The following is a 14,900-nucleotide window of genomic DNA, read 5'->3' on the forward strand; positions in this document are numbered from 1 at the left end:
TCATATTTGCGCTCCTTATGCGCATATTCGTGATTTGGCCTTTTCTTCTCACTATTAAGTATTTCTAATGAGATTTTCGAGTTATAAAACTGTGTAAAAGCTGCTTTACAAACGAATAGGTCAATTTATTTATTTTATCCAGATTATACCAGCAAATATAGTTCAAATTGCGCTTCAAAAAATAAAATATAAACGAGAATTTTGTTTTAGGATTATCATGGTCTTTTAAAAAAATAACTGCAACCACATAAGACACAGGATTTTTAGGGGTCATAAGCAGGATTTAATTAGACCCTAGACCCACCCACCCCTCCAAGTGCAGATGTACAGCAACAACTAATTCAGTTTGTGACTGCACAAAACACCAATCAGAATAGGATCAGAACTTTTTCTATAACTGTAATGTACATTCTCTGATTTTGTTATTGCTCCCATAAATCCACAAATTTTGTACAAGACATGAGTTACAGTATGTCCCACCAAGAAATCATAAAGGGAGGGATATTTCCAACATGGCAAAATCAAGGAATTTCTTTGAAAACTATAATTACACCAAAATAAGAAAATAAACAGAGCAACACTTCGGTGTGCTCACATTTTTCAGTTAATTTGTTTAGTTTATTCATGCCTCATTCTAGCTCTGATTGCAAACCAAACATTAAACCCAAAACTGCTGCAAGGATATCTCATATATATATAAAGCTAATCAGGATTTAAAGTACTGCAGTGTAAGCTTGTTTTATATTGTTATACAGTGTCATGCAAAAAGCTACTCAGACTAACAACATGGTATAACTTACAAAACCTCCATAGTTTTACTCTCATTTATACAATATCCAGTCTCATCTGGTGAATAATTCAGTAGAGGCACATGCATATCATTTTCACATTAGTAAAGTACAATATACAACATGACAATCCAAAAACGACATCGCCCCAGCCATAATTTGGCTGTGCAAGAGTAGTGATGCAGCAGTGACTTGACACTTGTGTTGGCATGTTAATAACACATTATTTCATTCAGATATTAAGGGATAGTGCATAAAAATAGATTAAACAATCATTTAATTAGTTGCCTCGCTTAAACATCAGAGAACCCAGCAGACTTAGTTACATGGCTTAAACATTTTGCAGTCTTTGACTTATTTGGCACATTTGATATATTCAGATCCTGTTGCTGTCACGGTACCTAACAGGTCTACTTGGCACTGAGATCCACCACCAGGTGCTGGTAGGCCAGGGTGTTGCCTTTGAAGCTGGCGGCCAGCAGCATGTCCTTGTTGTCGACAGATACCAAACTGAAGGCCCTTGGGGCTCTCATGTTGAGCTCCTGGAAGGGCTGAAAGCGCTGAGTGAGGTCGTCCCACAGGTAGACTCTGGAGAAGGAGAAATCACTTCCAAGAATGAGGTACTGGCGGAGGCCCACCGTGAAGGGATACACGGCCATTGAGCCCCGAGAGGGGAGAGTCTGGATCTCTACAAAACGCTGCCCCTCCCAGCGGAGGATCTTGGAGTCACCGATGAAGCGCGTGAGGCAAAGGTAAAGAACCTTCCTCACCCAGAAGTGCTTGACCATCTGCACGTCGGCTAGCTCTGTGATCTGGGAGAAGAAAGCAAACTGCTTCTGGTTTCGGTTCCACTGGTAAACCACCGGCGGCTGAGAGGCGCTGGAGAGGATGAGGTGAGGCTTTCCTCCGACATCCAGGAACTCAACATGTGTGTCTCGATGCCAAGGATGGAGGGACTGGTGGGAGTAGAAACCATTACTGTTCCAGCGATAAATGCTGGTAGAGCCTGCCTTGGAACTGTCTGCTACTATGAAGTACCACTCTCCATCCAGCTGGAAGGTCTCCACAAAGTTGGGCTTCCTCACCCGACTGGTGTCGATGTCTTGAATCTTTACAAAGCGCTGTGGGTCCTCCTCCCACCTGGGGAAGCAGAGAGACTGTTAGTGCATTCCCAATTAAAGCAATACATTTCAACAATAGGTTGATCCATGCTGCCAGCTGCTTAGCACAGCAGAAACACTGGAAACAGGAGAAGCAGCAAGTCTGGCTCTGTCCCTCTGTTATGTGTACCTGCTTTATCCTGCAAATCAAGTCTATCTCAGCACGCATCGGGTGAGAGGCAGGATACATCCAGGAGAGGTCGCCAGTCTATTACAGAGGCATCATGCTAATGTTAAATTTAGAATCATGAATTAACCTATCAGGTGTGTCTTGGGCCAGTGGGACTAAGCAGGAGCACCCAGAGAAAACCCATGCGGGCCCAGGGAGAACATGTTGACTCGCACATAAAGGCAGACTGGAGATGTAAACCCAGGACTTTCTAATTCTTCTGTGAGGGGACAGTGCTAACCACTCTGGCTCTGTCCAAAGGTAACAAAATAAGTTATTAAGGAGACTGGAGCTTCTGTGAGAATCCCTCTGCTGATCATTTCATCAGCTTCACATTTTAGGTTATTTTAGGAGTGAAAATATTTTAACACAAACTTTAATAGGTTGATGGATCTGTCGTGACTGGCCTCGGTCCTCATACTATGACCTGGGGAGAAGCTTCACTTTCCTGGGGTACACATATAGCTATTCCTGTCAAACTCAGCTGCTGGTGGTAACTCTGCTTGGTTTTTGAACAGCAGAATTTACTTTGCAACAAACTATAACTCATACTGCTGAGCATTCACTGTTATTCACGGCAAACCTGACTCTGCTCTGACATCAGTGGTACCTTGCTCTTACGTTACTCTGCTTATCTGACCACTGCTCCATCTGGTGGATAGATTTAGGTAAGAGGTGTGCCAGCTGTTTCTTCCTGTTCCCAGTCTTTCTGCTAAGCTACTCCTGTCATTTGCAGGCTCCAGCCTTATATTTATCTGACACACATACTTGGTAAAAATCTTCTTGAGCAAATGAGTTGTTCCTTTATGTCATGTTTCTATTAATACAAATGAGACACTTAGTATGTCACTAGCTGTGCATAATATCACACTATAAGCCTTACTTGTATATATGAGATCCACCAAAAAGTTGGGCCACGACCATGTAAAGCGTGTTGTTTATCACCACTGGTTTGCAGTAAACAGCAGAGCGAGCTACAAGAGAGACACGCAGAAATCAAAAACATCAGGATTCATTTCCTATCCTGGTATTGCACATTTTTTATGCTTTCTCTGTCAGCAACTTACAGGTTATGTTGTGGTACCTCCTGAAGACCATCTCCACATGATCCCATATGTACAGAGTGCAGAAGCCTGAATCAGGCTGAGCGAAGGCCACAAACTGATCTCCATTGAACTCATAAGACTCCACTGACACAGAGTGGAAAGGGAAGGTTTCGTACACGGCAAAATCTGTAGGAGGAACAGTGACAAGATTTATAAACCAGGAGCCGACTTAAGTTTTTGCAAAATGGCCAATCAGACGTGGATTAAGGTGAAACCTGCGCTGATGCAGTTGAAGTCTCGTGGTGCGAGGTCGTGGATCCTGCGTCCCTGGAATTCAAAGGGGCTGGCACAGTAGATGGCAGGAACAGAAGTGTTGGTTTTCTCCATCCAGTCTACCAGCCACTTGATTTTACAGTCACAGCGAAAAGAGTTTCCACGCAGGTCTCTGCGTAACAAGTAAAAGAGAAAGAAAAAAAAAGTCCATCAGCGTGATTTGAGCTATAGGACTGAATTAGAAACAAACCACATGCTACAGCTAGACAGTCTGTAGAACTGTCTGACCACGAAACCCTCAGGGAACCTGAGCAAACCACTGCTTTGTGGTGACAGATTGCTGGGTCAAACCTCTGGGGAGGTCAAGACACTGTTTTGATTTCAGTGTAGGCGTACTTACAGATCAGTCAGGATGTCTAGATGTTTGAAGAGATCTCTAGGCAGCTGCTGCAGGTTGTTGTTTGACAGAGACCTGAAAATGTGCAGGTATGTCATGATGTACAGCCTGTAGTTAACAAATTCTTTGACATTTTTGTCATGTTATCAACGAAATACTCACAGATGAGTCAGGGATTTGAGTCCTCTGAAGGTGTACTTTGACAGAGCCTGGATGTCGTTATTCTCAATGAACCTAAGGAGAGAACAGATTGCTCATGTGTCACACCGTGCTGTGGTAACCTCTGAAATCCAGCCAGAATTACAGAAAGTCATCCATGTTGGAGGGGACATTGTGTTGTCAGAGTACAACAGGACAGATAGATGCAATAATTACTGATATAGCAGGGTTTGCTTCAGTCTACTTCGAGGAATCAGTTGAACATGACGACAGATAAAGATGTAGAAATACACATAAATATTTCATTTTTATTTTGCACTTGATAGAGCCTGTCGACTGTCACATTAAGTGTCTTAACTGCAAAGAAAAACAGGAAAAAAACATTAAATTACTCTAAACAGTAAAAGGTCAATTCTTGTCTTTGTTGTATCTGATAAACATGATCCGCTGAGGGCAGCAAGTATTACAAAAGTCTGTGTGTCAGCATCATTTGATCCTGGTCTGTCTTTGTTTTGTCTATCAATAGCTGAGGACATACACCATGTGCAGACTCTCTAGAGGGGGCGGGATATGAAAATATGACTTTATTAGCATTCACAGCGGGTAGCGGCAGTGATGCAGAGGCCTGGTGGCTGGGCTGCAGCCAAAGCCACACAGCAAGCAGCCTGAGGCACGGCCATCACGGAGAGCTGCACCCTCCAAGCCATCAGCTAACTACTTTCGAAAACCCATCAGTTCACCGGACGGCATATTCAGCTTTATCACACTGCAGAGGCAAAGTGGTCACTGCCGAGAAGAATTTATTTTCAGCTTCACTTTTGGCTTTCTTTGCAATACTGCAGAGTTCACCCCTGAAATCTTCCTGTGCAGCTTCACAGAGAATGAAACCTTCCTAGACTTATTGTAATGAATCATTCACAAAACAGCGCCTGGCAGAGTAAAAATGGCTCGGAACGGTGCTCTAATGTGGGTTTATGTAATGTGATGGTAAAACATAATGTAACAGTAGTACAAATAAGGAATAGTCAGCATACTGTCTCAGTGATCGCAGCTATGCAGACATATGTGTCTAAAGCTCAACAACATTAGCCACAATTGACATACATGTATAAGAGCAAAGTAGCTAAAAAATGAACAAAGTCATGGTGCTTTTAATGCTTCTGAATTTAACTTTCAGTTAGTAAGAGCCACAATATGTTATTCTGCACTTCTGGTTAGATGCTTTCATTGCATTTTGTTCTCAAAACTTGGGTGTATTAAATATTGAATCTGATGTAATTTAATTTGTTCTAAAATCATACAGTCTGGCTATATTGCTGTATATTACTGTATTATTGTATTGTTTTTTTACATTCAACACTTTTTTGTTTACAACATAGTCCCATATGTATTCTTTTATAGCTTTGATGTCTTCAGTATTAACCTACAATTATAAAATAATTAAATAAAAAACACTGAATGAGAAGGTGTGTCCAAACTTTTGACTGGTAGTGTTTGTTTGCTTCTGCTGTAAAACAAATGTTGCTTCTGTAACAATGTGAATTTCTCCTCGTATGGGCAGCAATAAAAGATTATCTTTTGTTATATCTTGAGGAAAATGTAGAATTTTTGTCAGTGCATACACAGTAACACATTTTCTCATTATTTTTAAAAATGAAAAACTGCAGGTTCTTCTCTTAAAGACTAAATTTAGCCAACAATCATTTAAAAGTGGTAATATTTTGTAATTAGTCGTATAAGTCAAATTACTCACAGATATTGCAGGTGAGAGAGACCAGCAAAAGCATCATCAGCAATCATAGTGAATGTGTTGGAGTTCAACAGCCTGTAGAAAGGAGGAAATAATGGTTAAATCATCTAGATAATGCTATGCATGTCCAACTAAAGCTACAGGGAAACATCTAAGCAACAAGTTGCTATTTTATGCACCTAAAAAAGTCAGTGAATGACACACAATCATAACGAAAACATTCACAGTATATAATGCTAACTGTAAAGAAGAAAAGAATACAATAGACACAAACAGAGGCAGAAATACACACAAACACACATAGGCACATGAACACACTCTCATGATTGCATCTGAGGAGATAAATGGCCCTTTGTGTGGCAGAGCAGAACTGAAGGGAGTCAGTCATTGGCAATGACACTGATACAGAGACACTTTACCCTTATTACTGCTATGTCACCACTGTTTTCAATAACCATTCATTTCTAGTACTAGCAGCTGAAGTGCTTTCATTGTTACTGCAAAACAAAAGATGTCTACATCCTTTGTAGAAACATACCTGCAATATAAAGCTACTGTGTTTTGAACAGGGACAAGGTGTAGTGAACTACTAGTGAACTGCTTGTGAGACAAAATCAAAGGTTTATGATGTTTTGTGGATGTAATAATGCTCTGTTGTGGGTTGAACTCACAGGAACTGCAGCAGGTGAAGGTGTGAGAAAGCTCCTTCTGGGATTGTAGTGAAGGCTGCGTTCACCATCGTCCTGTTCAGACAAACAACAAAAGTTATCATTAAATGTGTCATCTTTATGCCAGGAGACAGCTTATATAGGCAAAGCATGGCATCCCATGTTTCATGATGGAGAATGTCTCAACAGTAAATATGTCGTTTTTACTCCATCTAAACCCCATCCTCTCTCAAGCTACGTCTGTCCTTGCAGTTTGAACTTTAGAAGGGGCTACATCTTTTAGAAACTAGGCCAGATGACTTTCTTCTTCACTTCTTTACTCCTTATGTTGTAAAATGAGGACACCTTCCCCCAGCCTGTGCTCTTGAATTCCCTTCACTGTTTCAACTCAATATTCAACCCTAAGGCAATGGGGGTCAATATCAGATGAAAGGGAGTGCCTTGTAACCTTCTCAGCAATGCATAACCTTGCCCCACTCAACTGTTAAGCCTTCCTCTTCATTATTTGTGCTCCATTTATTGAGCATATCACTGCGCTCTCTTCAAGATTAAATCTCTCAGAGGAGAAGCAGGTCTCCTGCAGTCAGATAGGCAATCTATTGTTAGTAGTCCTCCCTGGAGCTCGACAGGATTTTACTGCTGTGCTCCCTCAGTTCACTTGCATTTGGCACCGTAAAGGGACAGTATTTTTATTATGTAATGCAGCCTAAGCAAAGACCGGCTGCATCAAGAAAACATCAACCAAGGCTGTAGCCACTTTTTAGTAATTAAGAGACAAGCAGAGGTTTCATGCATCATTACATAATGGAGGGTGACATCAGTGATGTAGCCATCTGTACCAGCCTGCTTACTGCCAAGACTTCACACAGGTTATGAAAAGATGCTTTTGGTGAGTGGAAGGCACACACATGAATTTTGGACTCACAGAGAAATGATTCCAGGGGGGAAGCTCTTGGGGATGGCCTTAGTGTCCACGCAGAAGGCACTGTCTTTGGTGCAGGAGCAGGTTGCAGGACAGCGGGGTATCTTGGGAGCTCTCCTGGCGTTTGATTCCCTCGGCAGGCAGAGACACAGACATAAAACTGTCAGGCAGACCAACCTCGTCCATCTTGGTGCGAGCTCCAACATCCTTGGACAGGAGAAAAAGGGAGCTTCTTGAAGTTTCTCCTCAGTGGCGAGTGGCTTGTTGAGAGGCGATGGTCAGCCTGTCTACACCCCCAGCAGTAGTGATACAGCTGAACGCAGAGTTGAGAGGGACAGTGTGAGCGAGAGAAAGCATATGGGTGAGAGAGAGAGGGAGGAGGGGGAGTAAGGGTAGTCCTGTGTATCCTTGGTGGGCGTGGGTGCTCTGCAGCTTCCTTGGATCTGTGCAATCTTTTTTCTGCGTCCCTGACAGGAGCTGCTGCCAGAAAGCACACTGCAGGAATGATGAGCGAGGCTGCTTTCTCCCCACTAGGACCTGTAGGCAGCGCTGACAATGAATTATTTACTATTGCACATGCAGAAAAATCTTAAAACAACAGCAGCAGGGAGACAGGGAATGAGGGTGTAGAGGAGACTCACATCAGTTCAGTGCCGGCAGTCTGTGTGTTCTCTTATCAGCTGTGAAGTCCTGTCAAGCTGCTGCAGTCATGAGAGTAGAAAAGGAGGCATCAAGACTGCAGGGAAAATGTGTGTGCATGCATTCATGTGTCAGTGGTTATGTGTGTGGGTGGCTGTTTTTATTCTGGCAGCTTCCAAACAGCAACCGGTGCTGAGATTTTTTTTTTAAAGCATTAAGGTGCACACAGTTTACTCAAGAAGAATAAGAACCACCAGCTATGATGAAGTCAAAATGAACACATTATACTGCACAATGTGCATGTTTTACCACTAGAAAATAAATAATGTCTAGCTTATTAACATCATATGTAGGGTTCCAACGAACAATTTTATTCATTGCCAAAAGAAGATGCTATTCTCAATTCTCTGTCTAATCATTTGGTCACACAATGCCCACCATGCACAAGTTTCCAGAAGTCAAAGTAATGGGTTCCGATGTCCAGCTTTGTCTGATCAGAAATGAGACCGGCGTCTATCCATCCATTAGCTGTACTCACTTTTTCCTGTAGAGGGTCACAGAAGACAGGAGCCTGTTCCAGCTGACAGTGGGCGCGAGGCAGAGACACCCGGGACAGGTCGGCAGTACATAAACACCAGGAGACAGACAACCACGCACACTCACACCTGCAATCAAATCAGAATCATCAGACTACCCAGAGGCAGAAGGAGACCATGTAAACTCTACACAGAAAGATCAACCAGCAGGTTCAAACTCAGAGCTGTGAGGTGACAGTGCAAACCACTGCAGCGCGATGCCACTCCTATAAAACCAACAAAACCAAAAGAATGTCCTTCCATCCATGCATTATCTATATACTGCTTAATCCTCATTAGGGCACTGGAGTCTATCCTAGCTGACTTAGGGTGAAGGCAGGGGACACCCTGGCCAGGTCACCAGTCTATAGCATACAGAGACAATCACACTCACATTTACACCTACAGACAACTTAAGAGTTACTTATTAATCTCAGCATGTTTTTGAACTGTGGGAAGATGCTGGAGTACCTGGAGAAAACCCACGCTGCGCAGGGAGAACATGCAAACTCCACCCAGAAGGATCTCAGGTGCCCTCGCCAGGGTGATAACCATAAATGCAGATAATTGTAATGTTCGTAATGTTTGTAATTAATGTGCCCGGCTGTTTATGTTGCATGTTGATTTGTTACTGTTAGCATGTTACACTGACATGGTGTTGATTTATATTCTCACTTTATATAATTTTACATGGAGTTCAGAAGGAATAAGTGCTGTGACACAGCAGCTAAAAACAATCTGATCATCTAGAAGTACATGTCTGACACCTTTTCTCAAAATATTCAATCAGATTAACTCATGAGTTGATAGATCTAATTAATTCAGATCAAAAGAAATGTCACAGATTTGTTTTACAATGATGCAATTAACACCAATACCTGTCAGCTGGTGTGATCTCAATTTTAGATGGATTGATAAATGATATTGCTAAATATTCTGGTGTTTGACCAAATTCATTCATTCTAACACCTAATCTTTGACTTCAGTCCTTAGATCTTGGACATTCACTATATGTTTTTGGGAGTCGCTTTAAATAATACATTTGTTCATTTCCGTTACTAGACATGCTTACATTTCTTACCTGCTACTATGCACTGTGTCAATAACAAAATTTTAAAACATAAAATATTACATTTGCAATGTCTATAATTAAAAATATGCATATATGCTGTTACTCCCTCATATGAAAATGCACCACATATAAGAGCCCAACATTCTGTAAAAGGCCATCGCTATGAAACTACAAAAACAAATCAGTTCATTTTTCTTTTAAGACAATCCAATATACATTTGAGTTTTACTATCAAGAGAAATGTCAGTACAATATTTATAAGATAATCATGTTACTAACAAAGTTATGAAAACAATACTCTAGTCATTGTCAGTCAGTACTGATTCATGACTCCAGAGGGCGCTGTTGTCCATAAAATAAAAGCCATTTTAGGGGACTGGACTGCACAGAGAGCAGCTGAATGGCTAGTATCAAGGCCATAGCCTCAGTGCCAGGCATTACCAGCTTTCCTGCACAACAACTCTGTTGTCACAATCAAAGAGACCCTGAAATGTACTGTCTGTCCAAGTCTCAGCACAATGTTCACTATCCAGACATGCAGCTCGTGCTTTTAAGCATCTGTTCTACAGCAGCAGCTTTGTGTACTGCTTTTAAAACTGATAACTCTGAAGGCAATATGTACTCTCTCAAATGTTGATTCTGTTTTACTAAAGTATTCTTTCTTTCGTTTAGTCACAGTCCCTTGCTCTTTGATGTACGCCTGCTGTAAGCTATGAAATGAAATAAAAGTATTATCTAGATGGATAAAAGAAGAAAACCCTTGAGTGTCTTACGGGGCTGCATTTGAAATCTGTTAGATGTTTTCTTTGCCTTGGGACAGATGGATGCTTATCAGTAAGTGGCTTCCAAAGGATCCAGCGTTCCTGAACAGAAATCTGTCTCCCTCAACTCTGGTAGGCCTCACTGTAGCATACAGCTGTACAGATTCACATATGAACTGGTTTCAAAATGGTGGGTGGTGACACTTTGTACTATATCCAGTTGTGGAATGTAAATTCCCATACAGCAGCGATTTTTATGGTTTATTTTCTTTGTGCTTTGGTGCAGCATATTTGCATGCATCTTAGTTTTTTTTGTGCTAACTGTATTTGTGGATTTACGTAAATTATGCTCAGTGAGCAACAGTTAATGCCTGGGCTTAGTCTCTGCAGAGCTCCACCCAATCCAAACCTCCGGTGGGAACCGGCATAATTGCATGGCATAGAGAAGGGAGCATGAAAACGGCAGCTGGAAACCCTAACATGCCCGTGTGAGGCAGTGGAGTCTCAAATGTTGCTGAGATTAAGCCGCAAAATGCTCTTGATACAAGTATACTTACTAAATCACAGGCCTCACTTTAAAACACTGTTTTGGAAAATTCGCCATGTGAAATAAATCGCTTATGTAATCACAAACAATTGCTTTGCATTTTAAATGATTGAAGCAATGGTTAGACACTCCATTGCTTTCTTGCCAAGATTTAGATGCGTTAACAGCAGCTTGTTAACTTAGCTTTGCACAAAGCTGTCCTCATAAGTGTCAAATGTGTTAATGCTTTAAATAGTATGCTGATAGATGGATCTCTGGATGCTGTTTCTGGCTATATATGTAATGCACAGACATGAGAGCAGACTAGCTCATTTCTCAAAACTCTTCCATTAATATACTTCAGTTTAACTATTTAATCTTTGATTCTAGTTAAATTTATTGTCACTTTTCTGACTTTTCAGCTACTAGAGCCAGAAAAAAAGTTCTGAACAAAACCCCAACACATCAGCACAGTTTAGGGTGCACTGCTAAGCTTCTTAGCAAAGTTTTACTGCTTACATCCAGCGGCTATAATACAACATTACCATTAGCGATGTTTCTGTCCACCAGGCGATTCGTTCTCTTTGAGCTCTGGGTTTGGTCTCTAATCAGTACCAATCAATACCTGGTTCTGCAGCTTTTAAATGCTCCACGTATACTCATGGGCTAGCTTCTAACCAGCTTATTTCTTGTTTTTTTGGAAAGAAACAGCTGCCTGTTAAAACTTAATACAACAAAATGAGAATGGTGAACCAAAACATGACAACCAAACAATGAGCTTTAGGCAAGCAACCTTTGAGTTTTACTGAATTTCTACAAGCAGTGCAGTCTAAGCACATTTCTCAGTCAGAAACTGTATAGAATTTGCAGCTGTGCCTCTTGAAGTGCCTCGTTTCATATCAACCCTTCAAGTGATAAAGGAAAGTTCAGCCAAGTTACTACTCGCTCCGAGAGCACCACATTAGAAGCGGCACTTGGCCTGCTGAGTTTGGCAAAAATGAGTCATCAAACATTACAAGCGCTCCTGTCTGCCAGACTCTCACCGGCTCCATGTACTCCAATGTCTGCCACGTACGTACACTAAAATTTAGAGCTTTTCACCTCTTCGTCAGGCAGTCCTCGCCAGGTATCAGCCCTGTTTGGACAACTTCACCTCTACGTCACAGCCGCATTTAACAGTGACTTCGTTCTCTTCCGTTTCAAACCCACATCCCATTTTGATTATAAGCCAAGCAGCCTGAAAAGACCTCTCTGTCAGTCTGTTTCCATTTCTGTTTGGTTTTCACGGTTTGGCCTTCTGGCTGCACAGGAAGCAGGGAAAACAAAATAGGAAGAAAGATGAAATTTGTTTCACCTCAGTTCTTTTCAGGGAAAGTCCCGGCTGCTGCAGGCGAAGGACTCACAAAGGTGTTCAGGCTTTAGTCAGACATGTACGCACACGTTGTGGTGTTTCTATACTGTAGATACAGTACTGTTGGAGACTTGAGTGCAGCGTGTCTGCAGTTCTTTACACAAAGTGATTAACAGAGGTGGACAAGGTCACGAATAAACAGGCAATTCTGAGGCATTCAATCAACGACTTAATCTTCATGTGTCTTTGGGAGGCCACTGGCCGATAGATACCAATAATTCAGTTGGACAAGTCTGAGGACAAGCTGACGTCAGACCTGGTGAGTCAGGAGCAACGAATGCATTCACACGTGACCATGAATTCAATAAGGTAAGTGTTTGTCACAACAAGCCTTGCTGAGCACAAATCTATCAGGTTTGATGACTCCGTCTTTAACACGCAATCCTAGAGTTGCAAACATGCTAATAAAATTCACAATAATTCCATATTAGACATTAAAGGTCAAGGCCTTGGACTAGCGTGTTCGCAGCAATGAAGCCTGTGAAATGAAACTGCAGGGCAAAGGCAGGAAGTAGGATGCCTTTAGGATTTTACGCCAAACGTGCCAAGAAAACAACCATCCCAAATTGCTCTAATTCCTTCCCTCGCTCTTAAAGTGCGGCTCAGTCACTGGAAGGTATGTCAGCCAATCTCATCCCAGGCTCAATTCAATTAAAGAGAGTACAAAGACATATGGCTCAGGGGCAAGTGATATGATTAGAGTCCTGTGCACAGTGACACTGCTGCTTTGATTCATACCCTCTCTTATCTGGTCGCTCACAGCGCAGCAGAGGGGCTTCGAGCTGAAACAACCGAGCCAAGGAGGGCTCCCTCAGGTGGGCTGCAGTATTCTCAAGGGGCTATAAAAGGCTTTCTGAAGTAACCCCTCACAATCTGCATGTCACATTGTCATTATCTCTGCAGTGAAAACACACCACAATCTGTTTTCTTCTAAAACAGGGATTCTCTGTCGATCAGCGATCTGACATTTGGAGACTCAGGGGATCAGGAAAATCCTCCAAACCGAATGCTACGCTGCTATCTTAGTTTTCAGTGGAGACAATGCAGAGGAGCAACTGTACCCCAACCCTCCCCCCTCTGCCGAGCTGAGCTGCCATAAAAGACAAGCGATACGCCTCTTGGGACAGGGATGTGTCGAAGGAATGCGCGTGCAGGTATCCTGCTGCCTGTGGGGACTGTGGAGAAAGGCCCAGCACACCAGTTGATCCTGTTTGATAAAGGCCCTGACAGGCCCAGATTATATGTCTCAGCCTGGAGGAGGTGTCTGTGTCTCATTCCTGTGCTGAAGAAAGTCGATCTGGTGGGAAAGAGGCGGGGCCATGCCTGTAGGCGTCAGTTTTTGTATGGACGCCAACACACACCTTGTCAGGCAGACACCACTACCACTACCCCCTCTCCACCCTCCTGCCAGCTCAACACCAAACAAACACCCTCACCCATCTCATTTACCTGACCACACCCGTGCCTCCAGACGCCATAAATACTCATTCTACAAATCATAGCAGATAAATGCACACTGCAGAAACTTTGGCCTCAGAATTCCTTGCTATCAGTCTGGTCTGTGGCACTTTTGCAGACATTATTAGGTAGATTAGAGCTGCAAATTACAGTAAATGAAAAACAATGAAATACTTTCTGAGCTGATTGTGACAAGGAAAAAGTACAGGGAATAAGGGGGTAACAAATTTGTGTTTAGATGGGACCTTAAAATAAATTACACTGAGGAACACTTTGTAATGTGTAAATTTATAGTGTTATTTCATTGTAAGAAGCAGGAACAAAAAATACGTAATATAAAGCGCCAGAGGACAGTGACTGTTCATGAGAATACAATATGTTCTTTAGGTTACACAGTAACAATAAGGCATTTGAGCTGTAAAGCGTTGAACCTTTTTTACTCTTTAATTTCACATAAAGAAAAAGCTAACATCACTTTCCCCCAAGCAGGGTTTTTCCCGTCTCAGAATGGGCCTTTCAGAGGAGGGGGACTGTGCACAACATTAAGATCAGTTCAGGTAAAGAAAAATCAAGTCTGTGTTACCTTATTTAGAAATCCAAGCACGCCCTGTCATTTCTGACCATCTGATTAACAAGGATGTTTATTCTGCAAAAGTAAATGAAGCGCCCTTTAAGAAGCGATCAAGGTTTTCAAATAAAAAAACACCTAGTTTATAAATTTCCTTTCTTATTATTTTGGTGCTGGCTGAAACCTCTTTAGAGGCTGCAGAAAATTCCTTTCACGAAAAACCCGGCCGTTTCCCATAACTGCACTACATAGCTGCCCAGTATTTATAAATACACTGAGAGTATAATTTACGTGTGCTTACTTCTGTAATGCCCAATATTTATCCCCTTGTGGCCCATAGTCTTCTTTTCATCCTCTGCAGCTCCATTTAAGTGCCACTAAGAACCGGTAAATATTCTATTAAAAGTAGATCCATACAACAGAAAGACACTGTAAATAATCTTATTTTGTTGTTTTGTTTTTATTTATAAACGGATGCAGCTCACATACCCTTTTCTTTGAAACTGCCTTGAAAAACGGGTGAACAAGAGCCTGCTTTACTTTACAGCCTCCATACCC

General features: G+C 42.0%; 1 protein-coding gene across 3 annotated transcripts; it reads right to left on the reverse strand.

Annotated features, from left to right (window-relative positions):
* Positions 1 to 591: 591 nt before the first annotated feature.
* On the reverse strand, positions 592 to 8,105 carry lgi3 (leucine-rich repeat LGI family, member 3). 3 transcript variants are annotated; one of them, XM_022212747.2, is made up of 10 exons: positions 7,974 to 8,105; positions 7,336 to 7,645; positions 6,414 to 6,485; positions 5,746 to 5,817; positions 3,996 to 4,067; positions 3,837 to 3,908; positions 3,439 to 3,608; positions 3,185 to 3,349; positions 3,001 to 3,091; positions 592 to 1,928 (listed from the first exon to the last, which is right to left on the reverse strand). In XM_022212747.2, exons 2-10 carry the CDS (start codon positions 7,536 to 7,538, stop codon positions 1,199 to 1,201), a joined length of 1,647 nt encoding a protein of 548 aa, XP_022068439.1. In that variant the 5' UTR covers positions 7,539 to 7,645; positions 7,974 to 8,105; the 3' UTR covers positions 592 to 1,198. The 3 variants fall into 3 exon arrangements, with proteins under 3 accessions (XP_022068439.1, XP_022068438.1, XP_051806414.1); XM_022212746.2 differs by having other exon boundaries at positions 7,336 to 7,869; positions 7,974 to 8,102; XM_051950454.1 differs by lacking the exon at positions 7,974 to 8,105 and having other exon boundaries at positions 7,336 to 7,937.
* Between the last annotated feature and the right edge of the window lie 6,795 nt (positions 8,106 to 14,900).

Source organism: Acanthochromis polyacanthus, chromosome 7, assembly GCF_021347895.1.
Source record: "Acanthochromis polyacanthus isolate Apoly-LR-REF ecotype Palm Island chromosome 7, KAUST_Apoly_ChrSc, whole genome shotgun sequence".
Lineage (NCBI taxonomy): Eukaryota > Metazoa > Chordata > Actinopteri > Pomacentridae > Acanthochromis > Acanthochromis polyacanthus.